The 23,578-nt window shown below is 41.3% G+C and overlaps 1 protein-coding gene across 1 annotated transcript in view; it reads left to right on the top strand.

The window, feature by feature from the left end:
* Positions 1-7,936, top strand: part of LOC124477472 (protein MB21D2) — a 31,570-nt gene extending 23,634 nt beyond the window's left edge. The window contains exon 2 of the mRNA XM_047035277.1: positions 4,747-7,936. Coding sequence (XP_046891233.1) covers positions 4,747-6,011 — 1,265 coding nt within the window. The 3' untranslated portion in view covers positions 6,012-7,936. The remainder of the gene's footprint in view (positions 1-4,746) is intronic.
* The last annotated feature ends 15,642 nt before the right edge of the window (positions 7,937-23,578 follow it).

The following is a 23,578-nucleotide window of genomic DNA, read 5'->3' as shown; positions in this document are numbered from 1 at the left end:
GTCCTAGTAAGACAGACCGATATCAGCGAGCCCTCAGCATTAGTACCGTAGCTAAAAGTCTAGGAAAGTTGAGGCTACTTGGTTCCCCTTTGTTCTTTTGGTGAGCAGTCTCACAAGCCCTACTCCCCCGCCGTCATCGAGCCATCCAACTAAATACTTATTTAGCACTAGCGTTGTTACCTGCATATACCTACAGCTGGTAGGTTCCATTTAGCTCCTAGATTCAGACCGAGCCCCGGTAAAATGAAGAGCTAGCGTCACTGTGTCCAAACCCGACCGCTGTAAACTACTATTGTCCAAACCCGAACGGTGGACACCCAGTTTCCGGTCTTTTTGCCACCATTTTATTTTGCAATCGCTAGCAAAGTGTAAGTAATATTATTTTAGGCATACCAAACAATCTACGTGTCAAATTTCATAAACATATATGGACGTTTACATGTCTAAATGAATTTAGGAAAGTTACATTGATGAGAGAAAGCCGAAAGACCACTCGGGTGACACTCGGGCAACGCTTTTTACTCTGACGAGAAGAGTTCAACAAAACATCCAGCAGGTGGTGGTAAACAGTCAAATTCAGATTGTATCGCATAGTTTGGAGATGTTGAAGCGTGATACCTTATTGTCCCCGTATATATTGACAGCATTATGGTCAGTTTGGTGACCCTGGATCAAGTTAATATCCCCAAAAAACAGCAGCAGCGAGTGTTTACTACGAGTATAAGTGCGGTCGGGTTTGGACAAGGGTAGCGCACGGCTAATTTACCGGCGCCAGGGTCTTTTTACCGGCTCTAGTAAAGGATAAGCCAACTCTAATTTTGTTTACAATATTTAGCTCGAAAGGTAAGAAGTTAAAGCTTAACGTAAATTCAGTAAATGAGCTGAAAACGTGATACAATCATTTTTCTCAATATTTGAAGTGGCGTTTTATCAGAATGTTAGCTAAAAACCGTTGGGATTGGACACAGTGACGTTAACTAACTAGACTTCTGCTGTGTGTTTACTTTCTTCCTTTTTTAAAACTTCTCTATCAATTAGCTACCTGCTGCTTCCTGGACGAATATTACATTACTCTGCCAGTCACTATATTACAGACACCTGACAATGGCACATTATTTGCAGATAATAATTAATAAATGTTTATTTTGTAAGACTAAGTGAAATTGGATAATTTATCATGGCACACCTGACGATCTTTCACATCACACTAGTGTGCACAGTGGTTGAAAATCACTGTCTTAGACAATGACATTTGACGTCCTGGTGCTTAATCATAATGATATGTTTGGAATATATATTCATCATTATCATTTCACATTTTGATCTGAAACATTGATTGTATTTGGAACACATGTTCAACATTATCATTAGGCATTTTGATATATCTGAAGCATTGATTATATTTTCCTTCAACACAAACATAGGTTATATGTTCCTCCACACCATTTTAATTTTCAATGGGAAAACCAATAAATAGAAGCAAATTATATTCAATGCAATTTCATGCCATCGTCACAACCAATGGCATCTATGTTTCTGTGTCTCCACCCGTCTTTTATTTTGTCTGACGTTCCAAGCTATCATATGTAGCTACCTATAATTCAGGGCTGCAACTAACTACTTTCATCTAAGCGCAGTGTTAATTTTGGCAGCTATTTTTGATTTAGTCTTAGTCTTTAGACAAAAATGCTTATTAGTTTTAGTCACATTTAGTCATTTTAATCCTTCTTAGTTTTAGTCTAGTTTTAGTCGACGAAAACTAATTACATTTTTAGTCTAGTTTTAGTCTAGTTTTAGTCACATTTAATAGCCATATTAGACTCCTTTTTTCCCTTCTCAGTAGAGATGTGCATCTCCATCACTGAGGACGATGAAATGCACATCTCGATGCACTGCCAACGATCCGATACATTAAAGATACATAAAAGCAACTACTAATGCGATACGATTCACCCCTATTGCGATGCAGTGCGATTTGACAAGATGTGATTCAATCAGATGCGATGCAAAAGAATATGATGATGCGATGCAATTTAATATGGTAGCCTACATAATGATGTATTTCTCTGTCAGACAGCAAATAATCAATTAATAAGTGAAAGTTTTACTTCACATATTAAACAAAGTCTCTGAAGACATAACATCAGGCCTGAACCTTGCCTTAAACTAGTCCTTTTTTCCTGTTGTAGGCTATGTGTTCTCTGAAAGTAAAAAATGGTAAACTATATTAGGCTACTGGCAGTCACAAGTTGCTGTAAACACTCATTTAACACCACACACTAAATTGAACTCATGTCCTACTTTAAGGTTTTTCTCAATGACTCAGCTATCTCCCGTCTTACTTTGTCGTACACAACAGGGATTTGTTTCTCTGAGAATATAGAATTCCTATTCTTGCTAGAGGTACCGGTGGAGCTAGCCACTGACTAGCCATAGCTGAATCCGAGGGGGAGGCAGACGTCTCCACACAAATACCATGTAGCCTCTTCAGATGACAACCTAAATTAGCCGTGCTGCCTGTGTACGTTATAGCAGCACCAGCACGACATATCTTGCCAATTGCATGGGTTGATAACACTCGCCCGAACACGCCTCTAACTCGTGCGAAACTTGGCCTAGAGACTTGACGAGAATCGGCCACTTAAAGCAGTAGAGATGAGAGCGCGCTTAGTAAACAGAGAGGAGGAATCTATCTAAATATAAAATTATTGGGAAAAAAAAGTATTGTGATTTCGTCAACCACCAACATTTTCGTGTCGTCTCGTCTCGTTAACGAAAGTTATAATATATTTAGTCATAGTTTTTATTTTCAAAGATCCGTTTTCGTCACGTCTTAGTCTCGTTTTAGTCATGGGAAAAAGGTCGTTAACAAACATTTTTCGTCATAGTTTTCGTCGACGAAATTAACACTGTCTAAGCATCTGTAAACAATTTCTCAGATTTATTGATAAATCTAGAGGAAAAAAACGACTGGCCCCACGAGCCAGTGGGTTTGAAACTTACTGGCCCCAGGGCCATTTTTACTGCCCCCCCCCCTCTAACAGTTGTAATTTATCATTGTTACAACAAAACCAAAGACTTATAAGTTATGTTATTCTGTTAATCAGAATCAGAATGGGATTCATTCGCCATGAAAGTTTGCACTGACAAGGAATTTGCTTTGGCAGGAAGGTGCATACATTATTGTATGCACAATAATGCACAATTCCTTACATATAGGAATCTTAAATTTAAATATGTGGTCTAACTATACTAAAACTAGCAGTAATAAGTGGAATACACTAAAATAGAATAAAAGTGGGCATAAAATATAAGTTGACAAATTACAATATAAAATACAATATAAACATAACATGTTTAACCATTTATTAAACACATCCAGGATATAAAAAGAACAAAAATGAAATAAAAAATAATAAGGTAATAGTCAGCAAAACAATTGAATTTTAACCTAAAAAACTTGCTCTCTTCCCTGCTGACAGCCATCTCTGCATGACTGTCTGGCTGAAACTGAAACCTCTGGTCCCTCAATGCTAATTTATAAAAGCTTCCATTGCATTTCATCAGTATGATACTAAGTACCCAAGTCGACACCATTCTTCTGCGGCAGTTCAGTAGCCCGGGGGATCAAGGCGAACGTCTGTCCGTCTTAATGGCGTGACATGCCGTTGTTATAAGTCGTGCAATAACATGATGGGCATCTGCATTTAAATTCCTAACCAGCATGGTCAACGGCCTGGAAGATGGATTGTCAACCATCCGCTTAACTGTCATGCAAACCAGGTGCTGTCTGCTAGCATGGCTGGTCAGGGATTGTTTTCGAAAATTGTCGGTGCCTGTGTAAAAAAGATCCACTTTTGTCTGCTTTAGACGGGAACATACGACAGACGACACAGTGCATTTTAGCTCCATAAAAAAAGTTGCTTCCGTTTGAACTCAAAGCGCTACTTTGCTTTCATCTTCACTTTTGTCTCGCGCCAGTTGTTAAAAAATGTATCGAGATTAGAGAATTACAATTTGACAACCTCTCGTCACTCACTCAACTCTTGATTTGCCAAATGTGCGCCCCACGAGCTGCAATGTTATTTATGCATTTAGCAGATAGCAAAATATGAAGGATGTTAACTTTTACGAAGCTGATTTTTTTTTTTCAATCAATAATTTGTAGTGGCCCAATCGGGCCAGTTGCTATTTAACAGTCCCAACGTTACTTTTTACTGGCCCCGGGCCATCGCTTATGTCGACCCCTGCTTAAATGTATGCTATTACAGCATGTGCAAAATAAATACAGACGTGAAATACAAGTAAACAGGCTTTGCTACATCAAATAGCATTAACAACAGGCCATGGACTATGGAAATATTGTTTCTGCAGTGATATATTTTCACACTCACTCTCTGACAAACTCAACCTTTTACACACACTATCTCTCTTAGACACACACTTTCCTCATCAAGAAGCCACTCATGGTGAATTGTTTTTTCCAAAATGAGAAAGACAGTATGTGTCTGCATAATCACATTTTAATGAAAAAACTATGGATTAAAAAAATATGAGAATGTATTCATATTTATGGTGTCTGTTACTTTTGCAACATTGATCACACTGATATATATAATATTTGTAAATTGTTTGTTATTTGTATTTGTATGTGTTTTTTTTGTGATAACAAAATACTTGTTCGGCAGAAATGTGACAATACTGTGGTATCTATTAGTATGCTAATCATTTGCCCCTTTCAATCAGGTATGGTGCAAAAACTGGACCAGAAGCTCCCTGTTGCTAACGAGTACCTTCTGTTGTCTGGTGGGGTACGGGAGGGAGTGGTAGACATGGACCTCGATGACTTGAGTGTCTATGCCCGTGGAACAGACTACGACATGGACTTCACCCTGCTGGTACCTGCACTCAAACTTCATGACCGCAATCAGCCTGTTACTCTGGATATGCGCCATTCTGCACTATGCCATTCCTGGCTCAGTCTGCGCCTCTTTGATGAGGGAACCATCAACAAGTGGAAGGAGTGTTGCACCATTGTGGACCACATCAATGGAGCCACAAATTACTTCTTTTCACCTACGCTGGTAGCAGACTGGTTCTATGAGTCCATCAGTATGGTTCTGGTGGAGATCCAGAAGAAGCCCCAGCGTGGTATGCCAAAAGTGGAGAAGGTGGAGAGGAATGGCACCATCATATCAGTCATTCTTGGTGTGGGCAGCAGTCGCATGCTGTATGACATTGTGCCCGTGGTGTCTTTTAAGGGCTGGCCAGCCGTGGCACAGAGCTGGCTGATGGAGAACCATTTCTGGGATGGAAAGATCACAGAGGAGGAGGTCATTAGTGGCTTCTACCTAGTGCCTGCCTGCTCCTTCAAAGGCCGTAAGGAAAATGAGTGGCGCCTCTCTTTTGCCCGCAGTGAGGTGCAATTGAAGAAATGCATCTCTGCCAGTCTGATGCAAGCCTACCAGGCCTGCAAGGCCATCATCATTAAGCTCCTGTCCAGGCCAAAGGCCATTAATCCCTACCACCTGCGCAGCATAATGCTATGGGCCTGTGACCGACTCCCAGCCAACTACCTTGCCCAGGATGACTTCTCAGCTCACTTCCTGCTTGGCCTTATTGATGACCTACAGCACTGCTTGGTTAACAAGATGTGCCCCAATTACTTTATCCCACAGTGTAATATGTTGGAGCACTTGTCGGATGAGACAGCGACGCTGCATGCCCGTAAGATCTCTTCTGTGCGCTCTGACCCTGCAGAACACCTGCGTACCACCATTGAGCATGCCAAAGCTGCCAACTGTCTGACCCTGGACTTGCAGTGGCGCAGTAGTGCCTCAAACCTTCCCTCTCCCCAATCGGACGCAGGTGGGGAACACCAGCCAGATGATCGGCTAGCTAAGAAGTTGCAACAGCTGGTAACAGAAAACCCTGGGAAATCCATCTCTGTCTTCATTAATCCTGATGATGTCACCCGGCCTCACTTTCGCATTGATGACAAATTCTTCTGAGTTTCTTAATATTGTCCTTACCGCACCTTCTCTTTGAATTAATAAGCCTACTTGGTTTTATATTTCCCACACTGGCCAAACAGCATTTAGCAGTGTGTGCAGTCTGCTGATTTTGTTATCCCCTGACCACCCCATCCCACTCTTTATGCCCTTTGTCACCTTAGAAGGCCTTTAATGGAAGCCGAGGCAAAAAGGCATTGCCTCAGACTGAAGATTAAGGAATGTCAACATTTTCTTTAAGAGGTAATTATGGTACTTACACCATGTAACTAACAGTAAGAGGTAGAATTAACTAGTGACTGGATTTTTGCAAATGAATGGAGAAAAACACAGAATTTTTATCATGAAAAATATCCTTTCAGGGGAAAAGTGGAAATTGTTTTAGAAAGACCAAATGCCATTTATCACCTTTTTATCAATGAGTTAAATATATAAATCTCGTTTTAGTGTTATAATGTATTATAAAGTTGTATCCACAATTCCTTATTTATATGTTGATGACAAGAGAAATTTTAATTTTATTTGTACAGTCATGGTAATTATGTGTAGGGTAAAACCGTCCCAGAAATATCCCGAATATCTATGCCAAAAACCTGTAAAAAAAACTGACTGGCAAAGTGATTTTCTCTCCTTAAGTGCAATTAGTGAAAATACTCATACACATCTCTCTGTGAAATGTTAATGTAATTGTGTAGTTGGTATAATCCCAAAACGTTGTTTGTTCAACCTTTTTATGGAACTGTCAAACGATTGACTGTTCAATCAATATTTGCAGCTCTATGTTATAGAAATGTTTTATGACTGATTAGTTATGCAAATTAGTCAACATAGGTTGCGATGGTCTGATGTATTTGCTGTGTAGACAGAACTGAAAAAATTTGAGAAGAATCAGTCTGGTCACTTATTTGTACTAATTGGTCAGCACCCATATCTTCACCATGCACCCATATCTTTACCATGCACCCCTATGTCAGTTTCCTGTTTAGTCAACTCTGTTAATGACATCAGAATAGGACCAAACTGGCAGCAGCAGCAGCATCGGCAGGGAACAAAAACACACTGCTTCATCACCAATTTGGTTGTAATACCAGTTGTAAAGGAAATACATTTATCAACAATGCAGATAACAAAATGTAATCTAAACACATTGTTAGCAACAATCTGTCACTGGGCACCTATCAATGAGATCGTGCATACACCATTTATGTGATGAATAAAATGTTTAGTATCCCACGCTGCTTTTCCCTTTTTGTTTCCAAATGGTTTTTAATTTACTATAACAAGTAAGCGAGAAAAATATTGCTAAAGTATTATTATTGAATCCACCTATGACAGATTACCTAATACCAATCTTCAATCATGCCCTTCTTGTCCAACCCAGTCTGTAGAAGGCAACTTTTTTTTATGGACTTTCAATATGCCATTAAGAATTCACATGTCCCCAGTGACGTGCGGTGATGTCAGTAAGAGGGTAGGCACTGAGTTATGAAAGCCAGATTACCTCATTTAATGTTAGGCTAATATGTCAAAACAGTAAATGCAGTAAACAGTAGGCAGTAGTTTACAGCCGCTGAATGTTAGCACAGCCACATAGCCAATCTTTTCATACCAGTCTGTTTGAAAAGATTGAAAACATGTTGTCCCTTTTGCTGCAGTAGTCCATCTAAGTCTGGCGTAGACCTCCCTCTTGCTATTAACTCATTTTTTTAATAGAATCGAGCTTGGAGAAATTCCTCAACTCGGCAATATCGGCAGACACCGCTGCTGTCATTTTGACTTGAATTTTGCGGGGATTACGCTTACAACGTAGCCAGTGTAATGACGTTAGCTGCGCAAATTTCCAGTAATATCTCGATTTTAATTGGTCCATGTTTGATACGTAACGTAGCGTTGATTACTGGCATAACATATTTACGTGCAAAGGCACAGCAGAGTTGTGCTTTTCGACGTACATGTTAAAGAATACAGGATCGAAGTGCGCATGCGCAACATGAGTTTTTCGTTGTCGTCCGCAATGAATGGACAGTAAAAGCACTGCTTATTCTACCATTTTGTTGCATTTGATTATGCGTAACTGCTACATTTGTCATCGTAACGTCTAAACAATTGGAATAACACACATATTGCATACATAAATCACAAGAATAATCAGTAAAAATACAAGTTTATTAAATACAATTATTTAAAAAACATTTTTACGTTTGAATTTTGGCAGGGTAGGCAGTGCCTACCTTGCCTACCCTGACTGCACGTCACTGCATGTCCTATTGCAAGTTCAAGCTCTTATTTCGAACACTATTTAGAAATGAGGTGAAGTAGCAAAACCTGAGTAACACAAACATTAAAATGTGAATATTTTCACTCTGGTATCACCAAGTTGATTGACATATTCCAGTAAACAAGCCCACATGAAAACAATTGTTTTAAGGCGACGCAATGTCATCCGGATTTGTCGGCACCTTTGCAGCCAGTGTGTTCTTGCCGTTACACTGCCCTCAGCAGGGGATAAGGGGTGCTCCTATCAGTGAGCTTGCATTCACAAGCCCCTGTGTGTGTGTGTGTGTGTGTGTGTGTGTGTGTGTGTGTGTGTGTGTGTGTGTGTGTGTGTGTGTGTGTGTGTGTGTGTGTGTGTGTGTGTGTGTGTGTGTGTGTGTGTGTGTGTGTGTGTGTGTGTGTAATCTATGACTGTGGGTAAGTTTCATCTTAGGTTTAAACATGACTTGGACATACTTTCCAGTTACCCCTTTTCCACCAACGCATTTTGGGAGCCGGTTCGGAGCCGGTGCCTTATCGCGAACCAGTTCTTCCTCTTTCGACAGACTGGGAACCGGAAAAGTGGTTCGTACGTGGTTCGCAACGAGCACCACTTCGGAGCTGGTCTAGTTTACGAACCAACAAAGAACCGCTTGGGGCGGGGTTACCGTGACCAACAAAACGCTTTGGCCGCCATTGCAAAGTTTTTACAATTCATATTTCAGCTAAGCGGTACTTGTAAATCAGAATCTGAATGAAAATGTATCGAGAAGTGGGCAGTGTAGTTGCTGAAAATGTGCTTATTTTATTGATGAAACTGCTAATTTGTAAATTTGCTCCGACTTTTATTATTCTCGATTGTAATGTAAACATTCGGGATGCGCGCGCAATGTGTCTGCAGAAAACCGGGAAAGGATAGAATTTTTAATGGCAAAAGGACCACACGGATAATACAAATAGTTAAATTTAAAAATACCAAAAAGGTTGAGGAGGACAGCCTTTAAAAGAGAAAGCGATTACCCATTGATCTGTCGCATCAGAATTTTGATTTGGGTCACGAAAGTCTTGAAATTTGAGTGAGGATGTTGCCCGGTACAGACCGCATAGTCGAGTGGCAACCATGTCTTCGTCATGTCACTAAGTTCATAATTTAACAGTTCATAATTTTACAGTTTAACAGTCAATTTAACATTTTAAAAGTCGAGATGGACAGCTTTCAAGAGATGTGGGAATTCTACTTTTAGCCAGCTGGTCCGATAGTTTTTCTGATTTGTTCAAACTGGCCATGAGTAAGACTGCGTCCCCGTTACACTGTTTTGACGTTAGCCTCAGTCAGACTCGCTCACTGGTAGTGTGCACAATGTTGTGATTCACTCAATTTTACACCAGAAACGTCAGGGAGGACTGCCTAAAGTAGATACGAGCCTGATGAAGATAGCCAGCATCTTATGGAGTTAGATTAGTTTCATAATTCAAACAAACAAACTCAACACGATTCAAACAAATTTAACACGATCCAAACAAACGTAACACGATTCATACAAACATAACACGATTCAAACAAACAAACGTAACACGATTCAAACAAACGTAACACGATTCACAAATGTATTTCGTGATTCACAATTGTAACGCGATTCACAAATAAATGACCCTATTACATTTGTTTGCAACCTGACAAACACAAGTTACAAATCCCTGCATTCGTTGGTGTGAATCCTTGCATTCGTTCGTGTGGATTTTTGGAACTTTCCTGACGCGCTTTGATCCACAAATGCATTTTTTCTAAAAGATATCCTCAGCAGCCTATCAGATCGTCTCTTCCAATTTTAGCCAATCACCGGAGAATGTCTAATATGGGTAGACGGGCTCTGCGTTAGCCTAGGAAACACGGAAAATGACTAAACATGAATCCTGCCATTCTCAACAATATTTAATCAGGTATGATCATCGGTTTAATAAGATTAACAAGCAATATTTCACCTACATGCTACCAGACGACATTGCTCATTATCTGAAGGAGACGATGTCCGTCATTATGGCAGGTTGTTGAAGTCCACATAGACACGTTAATATGATTGGCTAAAATTGGAAGAGACGATCTGATAGGCTGCTGAGGATATCTTTTAGAAAAAATGCATTTGTGGATCAAAGCGCGTCAGGAAAGTTCCAAAAATCCACACGAACGAATGCAAGGATTCACACCAACGAATGCAGGGATTTGTAACTTGTGTTTGTCAGGTTGCAAACGAATGTAATAGGGTCATTTATTTGTGAATCGCGTTACAATTGTGAATCACGAAATACATTTGTGAATCGTGTTACGTTTGTTTGAATCGTGTTACGTTTGTTTGTTTGAATCGTGTTATGTTTGTATGAATCGTGTTACGTTTGTTTGGATCGTGTTAAATTTGTTTGAATCGTGTTGCGTTTGTTTGTTTGAATTATGAAACTAATCTAACTCCATAGCATCTCGGATTTCTTTAACCAAGCCTGTTTAATTCGTCATTTGCCTGAGAAAGCGACCTCCGTTAGCCAGGCTAGTTTTGGCTGATCACTTGGTCGACGCTCCAAGTGTAATAGACCGGGGAGAAGTTCGTCTTTTACAACCGAAATGCGCAGTTGAGACTGCTTAACAGTTGTGTGACGTAGGGTGATAATTGGTCTATACAAATGGCGAGTTGAACAAACACGTCGGATGCGCCGTGTTTGGATGCCGATGTAGGTTCGCAAAACCATGAGAAACAAAAGCAACGAAACGTCCTCCATTGTTGATGTTGTGTTTGGCGCTACCGCGTTAGCGTTGCTGAAAAATATGAGACGTATACAGTGACGTAATGACGTGGCTCTGTGGTGGCTCTCGCCCGTGGAAAAGCAAACCGCTTCTTAGTAAGCTCCGTTCTTGAACCAGCTCCGAACTGGCTCTAGCACCAGCTCCGAACTAGCTCCCGGTTCACTTTGGTGGAAAGGGGGTATGTGTGGTTAAGAGCTGTGTGTTTTACATCCTGTACCCACTCTGCCAGTCCTGCTGTTAGACCGTCATTACACAAATCACATCCATGACTAAGGAATCCATCATCTGCAACAAGGCCTGGGTGAAGACTCATTCAACAGTTTTTTTATTTCACTGTACATGAGCCAGTCGGACTGGCTAGTCTGACGTACCCATAGATTAGATTTATTTGCCAGAATTATCAGGGAATTCATAGGTTCATCACAAATAACGTGATCTCCCTGGCATTTAACACTAGAGTGTTTTTTGACTTGGGGACATGGGAATCCTTTTGTCTACCAGTGAAATTCCCCGTCACACAAACAATAGCTGGTGAACCAGGAGAACAGACGGGTCCAGCTCATGGCAATAAATAGCTATGGCTTTTGGTAACATGGCAAACAGTAAATTCAAGTGATTAAACTTTTAATGCAAGGTCTATTCACAAAGATTAATAGTGATAATGCATTAACATTGCAAGTTTTATGATTGCTCTGGTTCTTTCAAATTGTAAGACACACTATTCTGGAGTGGGGTGTGTTCGTTTACGGCATTTACCACACCATCGTTGGTGTTTCTGGACTCTGCTTTTACGTTGTGGCTATCACTGGATTCAAAGATTGATTGTAATCTTGAAGTTTTTATAGAGTTCAGAGTGCAGGAGTAGTCTGTCTCTGAGGTCAGAAGGTGATTGTTCAAAAGGGAAGCTGGGTTGTCCCATCTCCCCCTCCTTTCCTTGGCACCTATTGAACAAGGCAGACTCCAAATTCCCAAAATATGGCTTTATTAACTTACAAAAGATAGTTGCTGCCCATATTAAACCATCCAGCCAAACAAAGCACCCCTTCTTCCATAAAACCAACCCCAAGCATCAGAGTTAGGAGGAGGAGGAATGTGGTGACCACTTAAGTGGTGAGCGGGAGACAGAGAAGTGAAGTGTGAGTCTGGAGCAGTGTCTCAATTGGAGTACATACTAAAATCCAGCGTAGTCCCCAGAGATGCAGTCCTCTCCGCCGTTCACTGCTCGTCCCCAGCTCGTCCCCAGCTCGTCCCCAGCTCGTCCCCAGCTCCTTCACCCCCAGGTGTTCCAATCAGTCAGCGATCAGCGATCATGTCAATCGTTTTTTATTGGCCCGATGAACTCGGTTCCTCGAAATACCATGGATGACTTGGTTATCTTTCAGGAGTAGTTACTTAAATCACCATTCAAGTAAACACAACATGAAAATTAAGTGGCAAAAATCACATCCTGTCATAATTATCCACCTTCTACCCTTATGGTAAAGGTGAAGTCTTAGGTTATTTAAGTCTTATAGTCCTGGCAAGGTATGTTTCTTTGTTTGAATTCACACCACAAACTGAGAGAACAACTGGAGATAGTTTGTCCAGAGCAAGCCCTTTGAAGCTCCTTCAGAGAGATTAGTCAGATGGCTGAGCGGTGAGGGAGTCGGGCTAGTAATCAGAAGGTTGCTGGATCGACCCCCCGCCGTGCCAAATTACGTTGTGTCCTTGGGCAAGGCACTTCACCCTACTTGCCTCGGGGGGAATGTCCCTGTACTTACTGTAAGTCGCTCTGGATAAGAGCGTCTGCTAAATGACTATATGTAAATGTAGAGTCACATGCAGATTAGCAAAGTACCCCACTCTATTGTCTTTTTATATGGCCATTTGGTGATGTGATAAGCATACTGGAGGGTGTGAAAAACGACTGTGTTCAACTGATGTGGTTGGATGAGATTACAATTCATATTAAATCCATTTTGCACTCATAAAATGTATTCTTAGTCCTTTGAAACTGTAATTGAAGTTGTTGTCAGTCTAATTAGTGCATACATGATACGCATACAGATATGATATATAAGCATTATATAATTCAGAAGAAAGTACAGTATTTCTGCATTCCCTAGTCTGTACCATAGAAGCAAGGACATTACATACATGTGTGTAATCTATGATTGCATCCAAATGATTAGGATATTGAGATTTGTTTAGACTTATATTCCTAACAAATATATAAAAAACTCTAAAGCAAATGAATGGTTAATAAGTCAATCTAGCATTAGAAAATATTACATAACTTCAATCTGCTCTACCCGCACACAGAAAGTTTAACAAAAAATGCCTTAATACTTCAACGAAGAATGTGATTTTTCTTGGTGCAACATGCTCCCCTAGATAACACATTCACAGTAGAGAAAGTTCCAAGAGTTTGGTCATTGGTCATTTTCAATGGTGTCCTCCAATCTAACAGCTTTAGAGACTGTGAAACCATCCCCCAGATAAAAAAATTAAATTAAATTTAAAAATTTGCACCAGAAAGGAGAGGGAGAGATGTAGTGCTGGAAGTATCTAAGAGAACGATGAAGGGTAAGAGAGATAAAAACTGAGTGAGGCACCTCCCATTGCAGAGAGACGTTGGTAGGTGTCAGTGAGATGGAGGAGGGGTTGGGTGCACCAACACCACATAACACAAGTCCAACGCCCCATGTTTACACAGCTGCCTGGAGATGAGTTCCATTTCGAAGAACGACACACCCACACACACAGGCAGTCAGGGCCTGGAGGCCAGAGGGTGATGAGGCAGTAACTGTTGATACGGCTTCTTTTAGAGCCCTTGACCGTGATCCGACCAGACGTTTATTTCAAACATCACACCAAAGTGGCAGTTAAAAGGTTGATGTCAGCCTCATGGTAGAAGGGCTAGTCAATGTTCTGGACTAGATGTTTGAGTGGACAGCTTTTTACAGTTAACAGATGTGACATGGATGGATGCAGAGCCACTAGGTTGAGCCATAGCTGGCAACACTGGGCTGCTGTCGATTTATAGCCGACAGCAGCATAATAGTGTGCAGCACACTTTGGATGGTCCAAGGAATACTGCTAAGGCACAACTAACTCCCAACTAACATCCTTGTGAGTCAGCTATGTAGGTGGGCCAGGGAGAAAAGAAAGAGAAGATAGAAGGGGATAGGGAGAGATAGGAAAGAGGGAGAAGGAGGTATGATGCAAATAAACAGTGTAGGCAAGTGTGCTGCTCTCTGGAGGAGGAGGAGGACGTCAGGTTGAGAAACAAACAGCTGGGACCTGAGCCTGGGAAACTACATATATCTCTCTACCCATCTCTCTCTATCGCTCTCCACGTCTTTCTCTCGTCATCCATTTCCATCTCTTTCTTTCTACCTCTCTCTCCAAATCTCATTGGAGTCCAGTCCATTCAGAAGGTGAACTGAATTCCATTCAAATCACAAAGAAGCAAATTCACCAAGCAAAACACAAGTATTCTAATGTCTCTGACCTCCTCCTTAAACTGCCAGGCTGCCCTTCTGGTCACAGAGAAACGGTGACATCGCAAAGCTTCTATGGCTGCTTAGACACATCCTCACATCCCATAATACGCCCAGCCAAGGACACGGAGCAAATGGTGTGTGAGGTTTGATGAACTTTCCCTGCTGTCTGGACAGAGGGAATGGAGTACCACTATTCTACACAGCAGCAGACACAGCTTATCACAAGTCAGCTGGTTCATGAGAATGGTGAAGATTTATCACCAAAACCTCCCAAAAAATATCAACAATTAAAAAGAGGTTGATTTGAGTGAATGTTTAGGTTTTTAAATGGTCAATTTCACGTGTTTCCATCTCCATGTGGGTTTTTGTTCAAATTCCAGTATTATGAAAAAGTTTCCAGAGGTTATAGATGGACAAGCCTGACGTTGTCATACTCATAATTCTAGTCAGAATATGAGTCTGAAAACTCTCCGTTGGGCTCTGACTACGGTGCGTGTTTCAACCGAACTCGTAAAACAAATGCCTCTTCGCTCCATTGGATAGACCTACAACCAATCAGAGCAAAGTAATATGTTGTTTGTTGAAAACGAATTCAACCCAAGCGCTCTTTCGTGACGTTGTTGATTACGTTACTGTTGATCATCTGTCCATCATCGTATAAAGCCCGCCCTGGCAATTTCATTGGTCCGTCCCGATTCTGGTTTTCTGTAGTTGTCCCCAATACGAGACCCCCCGACCAAATTTTTTGGTGGGCGGGGAGAAGTTGGGCTGGCAGCCAGGCTATAGATGGACATGTAAGAATTGTCAACAATGTTTGTCATTGTAAAATACACACAAAAACACCTGCACATGAACCCGAGTGTGATAACTCTTTTCTTGGATGTAAAAGCAATCCACGTTTGGGTGGACTAATAACAGGTGGAATTATATTCTTTCTTATTCGAGAGAAAGTTATCAATCCTGCACGGATACATACCCGCACACTTTTTCAATCATAGTTCTTCAGAGGGAAACAATCAGTTCTCATCATGCTAGTTCTGCTCCTAAAAGGGGGAGGGGGGGGGTGGCTACGGGGGAGATGTTCCCTGTGCCCCCCCTACCAAAATAAAGGAAAAAAGACGATTTTGTTTCCTTAGTTTGTTTTTTTTCCCCACTGTATTTTGTCTATTTCTGCTCAGCCAATCATAAAATCATATTTACATTTAGTCATTTAGCAGACGCTCTTATCCAGAGCGACTTACAGTAAGTACAGGGACATTCCCCCCGAGGCAAGTAGGGTGAAGTGCCTTGCCCAAGGACACAACGTCATTTGGCGGGGCGGGGAATCGATCCGGCAACCTTCCGATTACTAGCCCGACTCCCTCACCGCTCAGCCATCTGACTCATATTACGTCATACATGTCATAAAACCTTTTACCAAATGCTGATTGGTTAATTGGGTGGTATAAAAGTCGAGGACAGCAGTGAGAGAGGTGCACTGTGAAGTTTCTGGACAGTTGACAGCCTCTTATCACATCTGTTGGTTAGCTAGCTAAATTGTGTTTTTAATCTTTGAGAAAAACAAAGAGAAAATAGATTTAGGTACGTAGGTTTAATATCCATTTGTATTCCCACATTTTTTTTTTTTTGCTTTGCTTTTTTGGAGAGGGGCGTTAGTGTTGTTGGATTGTAGGCTGTTACATGTGAGGAGCAATTTGCTTGCGTATCAAATCTGGCTAAAGCACACAGCTGCAGCATAGCAGCACTCGTGTCAGGTTTGCTAGCTTCACCTCACTGGTTTTAGCGAATCAAAGTTTATCTCAGATTGCAAGCACCAAATTGAAGCTTTAAACTGCAAAAATGTTTTTTTTTTTAATGATCCAGGGGAACCCCCCAAAATGTCTCATTGCCCCCCAAACTAAAGTGGGCTAGAACCGAGCCTGTCCAGGTTTATGATCTGAAAGGTATGCCTAGGGCCAAGCATAGTAGGACTAGATCTGGTTTATGTTGCTGTGTTTATCATGTTTCAGGGACAAACTAAGCTTTTGATAGAATTCCAACCCCGTTGCGAGAGGGAAACAAAAGGCCAGCACAGGATTTGTGATGTGGCCAAGTTCTGGTTGGAGTGGGATATGGATGGAGAGAGGAAGGTGAGGGTTTCATTATCTTGGTGCTTATGCGAAGTGAAACAAATTATATTGTAAGCCTGTGAGCATAAGGAACAAATCTCTTCCCCACACATGCACAGTTTGCCAGTGTGAACTATACCAGGATAAGAATGTGAATTAATCTCTCAAGGCCTGGTAGACCAAAGGATATGGCTATGGTCTATAAAACAGATAACCTGACACATGGATGGATACACAATACAACCACAACCAAACAGCTCCAGGAATCCCTCGACTGAGCTTGGAAGAGACAGGGATTAAAAAGTTGTGTGTTGAGCAAGAGAACAAGATTCTACTGGTTTTCTCAAGCATCTAAAAGTATTTTCCCATTCATGTGTTCCTCAAAGACAGAGGACCTTAACATAAGGAAATGATGAGTTTTTTAAAAAAGGATCCAGGGGAGCCCTCAGAAGATCTCTCCTTTCTTCCTCGTCTGTCTCCCTTTGTATCTACATCAAAAAGAAAAGTACTGTCTGAATTCTAAATATAATTAGTTCATCTCATAGTTAGGGTGTGCTTGCCTTCGGCAAGAGCACAAACCATTGTTATCTCACATGTATATTTATTATTATTTATTATTGTTTATTTTCGCGCCCCTAAGGCTCAGTCAATATTTGGACTACATAGACAACGTCGATGTCAAAAGGTTCGTCTTGGTCATGATTGCGTTGGTTCTATTGGGATTTATGTTCCGTTGCACGGTTTAGGTTTTAATTACGTTTTTGTGGCAAAAGTGAAGCTAACGGTGACTATCTTGCTAGCCACAGTCACTGACACTGACGCTACTGACGTCACTAACGTCACGAAATATCGCGTGACTGCCTCTAGCAGAACATTAGTTTAGCAGCTCGTTAACTTCTGGGAGATAGCTAGGCTAACTGCTTTACTGCAAGGGAGCTGCAGAAACGCCACAAGCAAAGACTCCTGGGTGATAACTATTTACTAATTTTACTTTGTGATGTGAAACACATTGTGAAATGTAATGTACAATATTAGCAATTATTAAGAAAGTAGGACCACATATACTTTCGGAAACGGTAGTCTACTATTTCACTGAAGCATTAGCATCATGACATTAGCCTCTGTTGCTCGGGTAACACATAGCTACTACAACAGTCTATTAAATAAACATTCCTCACAAATAAATGTTTGTTTTTCGATTTATTTTGACATTACATAACAAGTAAACATGAAACACAATTGTGAAATGTGTACGCTGATATTAGATCTACTTTCGGTAGGGTGGACAGACCAAATGTCAGTTTTGCGTTCCACCGCTTAGGCCCTGTCCACAGTAGCCCGGGGTTAATACAAATAGGCGTTTTCGAATTGAAAACGATCTCCGTCCACTCTAGCGTTTTCATATCGTTTTCCAAATTTTTTTCGTCCACACTAACACGGGTACATGACAATCATTGTCATGGTTACGCCACTCCTTTCTCTTGGCTCTCGACGAAGGCGGTCGCATTTTCTCCCTCTCCTCCCCTGACCGTCCCTGCTTGGCTTCTATCATATTGTCTAGTCCTGTGTCTTGTGTCTTATACTGAGAGACTCTCTCCGCACCGCTCTCCGAACTAAAAATCATGGATTTGATCAGATGGTCTCTTAATGCAATTGACACCATCTTGGGTTCGGGGGAACCTGACTGTCCTGACGGGACGTTCGCAGCTGGCTACTCGATGGACGCGTCGGGTGTCCAGCGGCGCTTTCCGTACATCTACCTATTTGGAACCACGATTACAGGCTTTTGCTGATTGGATTAGGCGCTGCCCTGGCATATCGAAAAATTAAGGAAATGGCTACAGCTGTAAAAAAGCCCCCTAAGGCTGGCCGACATGATTGGACCGACGGAGACCGGTGGAAAATGGAGTAGACGTGCAAATTGGAATGCGGCTACTCACCCAAACAACCCCAATCTTATCTGCTTTCGGCACCCTAACCAGCACAGGTCTTGGCCAAGGCCGTTGCTGGAACAACAACTCCACTGAGGAGCGCTGCAGCGAGACTTCTCTTGCATTCCCTACCCCCTTCCAACAGACACCTGAGGATTGTTGTCTCTGTCTGGGACCTGATTAAGGCTGTCTCCATGGCAATACGAACTGAGAACTGTCTAATTGTGGTTTAGGAGATGGTGACAACCCAGGCCTACTCATACACTAACTTTCACTTGTGGATTGCGTCTCTGTCTTGGGTCATGACCAAGGATGTCTCCATGGCAATACTATCTGCGAACTGAGAATCTGACTGATTGTGGCCTAGGCGAAGGCGCCAACCCAGGCACACTCATACACGCCCCTTCCCCCATCCAACGCCTTCGCCTGCTTGTTCCCCCGGTGTGGCTGGCGGGTCTGTGACCAGCGCCTAGTATGGCTGCAGGTCCAGATGCTGCTTGTCCATACCCCTCCCCCCCTCCCCGTTGCAAGTCATGTGGTTCTGTAATGTTGTACAATGTATGTGATAATGTGCTGAGGTGTTTTTTGCCTGTTTCCACACTGTACTCCTCTAGGAGCATAGTCTGGGGGTTGCCTTTTTTTCTCCTGTCTCTTCTCATGTTATGCTGACATTTCTTCCCGTCCTGTCTACCCCCTTGTCATGTTTGTGTATTAGAAACTGCAAGTGGCAGCTCGGATCTAAGACGGATCCGAGAGACCGCAGATAGTGCGGCTAGTTAGATCAACACTTGTATTATTGTTTTTGTTGATTTTATGTAAAGCACTTTGAACTGCATGTCTTGTATGAAAAGTGCTATATAAATAAAGTCTTACTTACTTACTCCTGCCCTCCCTCCACGCTGCTCTGTTTAGCTTACATACTCGTCGGACAATACTATTTGGTGTTGTAAAATTGTCCTACCAGCTAGCTGAGTTCAGCCAGGGGGCTATTGCACAAAAGTAGAATAAAGAAATCCAGGATAACTGAAAAAGCGCAGCTGGACTTACTGTGATTCGCGGCTTATTCGGTTGCACGTTTGCCAAACCAGGATGAGAAGGTGAAGCTATGTCAATCCAGATGTACATAGTTGGGATAAGTGCAGCTTCACGGCTTTCTTAAATAGACCATAGTATCGATCACAGATTGACTGATGCAGAAATGGAGAAGACGCGTGCAGCATATTTTTCACCCGCTAAGCAGCAACTAATTACGGAAATTGAAGCATAGTGAAGCATATAAAATGTAAAAAAGGAAATAGGCTACGGCTGTTGTTATTAAACAGAGAGAAAAGCCTGGCAGACAATCGCGGACCAACTGAAAGCGTAATGTTTGAAAAATATCTACTTACTAAGAAAGTTGTACACTGTAATTGCTTTTAATATGCTTGTTTTAAGTATGCCCTATTGGTTGTATTGCTGTATCTGTGTTTGTGTGCTAAATGTGCTGGTTTTACAAGTGTCTTTAGTAGCCTACCATGTAAAGCACTATGTAAATTACATTTATTATTATTTATCCTACTTTGCCTTAAAAGTGAACAGAAGGAATTAATTTTCCTTGGGAAATTTACCCAAAAAAACTAGGCCTAATTTCAAACCCTTATTCACAATGTAGAATATGTTTTACAACCATATGCACAAATCTCTATAAGCGGTGCCTGATTCTAAATATATTTCTACAATTAATGTTCATACAGAACAAACATGACTGGACAAAAAATATCCTGGCAACAAGTCAAGATAAAAATATAAAAACATTTTGCAGGCTGGTAAGTGCCTTAACAGTTTGTAAATGGTATATAGAAATTACTTACAAGATGCCTGCTACATATTCTGCAACAGTCTGGTGGCAGGAGATTAACTGTGTCGCTGGACACACAAGGCCTGCAAGTACCTTGAATGAAAAGGGCAGTTTTGGCTGGTGGTCAGTAGCTGTCCCACCCTGAATCCCTTCCATCACTTCCTTGGTTTAAAACAGCGACACAGTTACTCTCCTGCCACCAGACAAAGATCCACTGAGTATTATTCATTAAAAGCACATGGCTTGGCACATCCTGTCAACAAAAATTATATTCAATATGGCAGGGGGAAGGAACTTCTGCAGTATGGGAAGGGGCTTCTGCAGCTGACTCCAGAAGGCCTGAGGTATCATGTAAATCGTATGGAAATGCATATTTTGCCCATATTGGATGAGAAGTCATTTCAGATCAGTTAATTCTTTGCTCCAGAAGGGCAATTTTTATGCAGCAAGAAGGCATCACATGAGAATATACAACTCAAACCACACAACAATTAACACAATAAAAGTCAGTTATATAGCACTGATAATATATATTTGTAACAGGATCCAGACGCAGTAGGCTACAGCCTGACAGCCAGCCTGGCAACATAGTAAGTATGGGCTAAAGGAAATCTAAATCATGCACAATTCCTTCTGCGCTAATCAATGGGTGGTTTACAGAATTCACAAACTGTCAGATGTCTCTACTCAACATCTGAAAAAGCAAATTGAGCTGGCAGATGCACAGATTGCTGTCAGTAAAAGTCTCCAGGAACTAGACCTTGGTATTGAAATCAAGAAGAAAACACTGAGGAAACTATATCTGGAGATAAAGAAACTAGAAAAATATGTGACTTCAATCCACACTTAAGCATATCTGTAAAACAATGTATTAACCTCTCACGTCTGAAAGCACGTCTCAATATCAATGCTTCGTCATCCAAAACTTAGTTCAGAAATGGGCATGCCATGGTGCAGTAAGAAACACAGGTGAATGGGACTTTATACACTGCTCAAAAAAATAAAGGGAACACTAACACATCCTAAATCTGAATGAATGAAATAATCTCATTAAAAAGGCTACTTTTTTCTTTGCATAATTGAATGTGCTGACAACAAAATCACACAAAAATTATCAATGGAATCAAAGAAAAAGTATTCAATGAGATTTTATTCATTCAGATCTAGGATGTGTTTATTTAGTCTTCCCTTTATTTTTTTGAGCAGTGTAGGCTATATCGCCGTCATTACTTACTTCATTGAAATCACAGTTGCAACTACATCAACCATTTCTAAACAACTGCAATAGTAGGGTTTAAATTAAACTCGTGACAGCAATAGTGACAAGTAATGCATGTTAATAAAAAATACATAAGAACACATTCAGACGACAGCGGAATACCTGTTAAAAAAAAGTATTTCGGATCAGAGCGGCAGCTGATATAACACGAGACTCCAGAATTAATCTTAGCCTGGCTGTTAGCCTGCTCGGGAGCAGGCTAGCTACAAAGAATAAATCTCCATGGTTACTTGGCTGGGTTTAATTCAACCTGCTTTCGTGCAACCAACTCAAAGCTAAATTCATCCAGGATAACTTGAATATCCCAACTTAATCCCTTATGCTGGTTTTGTGCAATAGCCCTCAGGTCTCACCCAGAATCGCCGCTCTATGTTTGGTAAACCGTCACTCTGCCTTTTAAGTGATAATACTTGTACCTGAAGTACACTAACTAAACTAGTAAATAATCAGAATCAGAATCATCTTTATTGGCCAATTACATTTCCACATACAATGATTTTTTTCTGGGTTTAATTGCTCTCAGTGTACTTAAACTGAACTAAATTATAGAGATGGAGCAGCGTATTTCTTTCACCTTCCATGTTGTACCATCTTTACATTGTGTAATTAAAAGCAGCATCATGTACATTGTAGGCTACATTGCGAGCTTGTCCAGTAGATAATTTAGAACGGTGAACAGACAGTGTTACTGGAACCATAGGCATAATAAATACTTTATTATGTCTATGACTGGAACTACTTAGTCGGTGTTCATTATCACCTGATTATACGGACACCCCTGCAGCCAATAAGAATCGAGTATTCACCATGACCATGGTATATACTGAGGTATTACAAGCAATCCGGTCACTTGGCTTCGAGCTACGCTACCTGCATTGCAAACCTTGACGAAATCAAACAGCTGGTCAATTGAGATTTCCCCAACGCTTTTATCTTCACGTTCCTGATCTTCAGTGCTACTGATATTTTGCCAACTATTTGCTTTTCAATCGTCACTCACAGAGGTAAGACATAAAAATATAGCTCTATATATTCTAGCTAGGGATGGGCGAACGATGCCTCGTGAAGCTTTGGTGGTTTCTTCCGGATTGTGCCTAGCCTGGCTGCCAGCCCAACTTCTCCCCGCCCAAAAGAAATTTGTTCGGGAAATTGGGTCTGGAGGGTCTCGTATTGGGGACCAACTACAGAAAACCAGAATCTGGGCGAACCAATGAAATTGCCAGGGCGGGCTTTATACGATGATGGACAGATGATCAACAGTAAAGTAATCACCCACGTCACAAAAGAGCGCTTAAGTTGAATTCGTTTTGAACAAACATGGCTACCGCTGGAGATCTGGGATGTTGTGATTCTGCCATCGAGTCTGTTTTAGAAGACATCGACAGCGCATTGATTTTGAAAGAGGAACAGAGAGACGCAATCAAGGCATTTGTCGATGGAAAATATGTTTTTGCCGTCCTTCCTACGGGATTCGGTAAAAGTTTAATTTATCAGCTGGCCCCGATGGAGTTGTAATCCTAAACGGAGAACTTCGTATATGCATTGCCCTTTATTGTTTCGCTCAAAAAGGTTGACCGTGTGAACAAGTACTCTCCCTACCCTTAAATTAATTTTACAACACCGGCAAAAATCTTTTGTATTCATTCTTCAAGCATACTTCAAGTCTGCTTGTAGTTTAGTTCTGTTGACAACAACTATGTGGTGCTTAACATACGTCACATACTCTGTTGCTCTGATTGGTTGTAGATCTATCCAATTGAGCGAAGAGGCATTTGTTTTCCAGGCTCGTTTGAAACACGCCCTGTAGTCAAAGCCCAACGGAGAGTTCTCAGACTCATATTCTGACTAGAATTATGAGTATGACAACGTCAGGCTAGATT

Source organism: Hypomesus transpacificus, chromosome 15, assembly GCF_021917145.1.
Source record: "Hypomesus transpacificus isolate Combined female chromosome 15, fHypTra1, whole genome shotgun sequence".
Classification (NCBI taxonomy): domain Eukaryota; kingdom Metazoa; phylum Chordata; class Actinopteri; order Osmeriformes; family Osmeridae; genus Hypomesus; species Hypomesus transpacificus.
The sequence above is the reverse complement of the archived record's forward strand: the minus strand, read 5'-3'. Positions and strand labels throughout refer to the sequence as shown.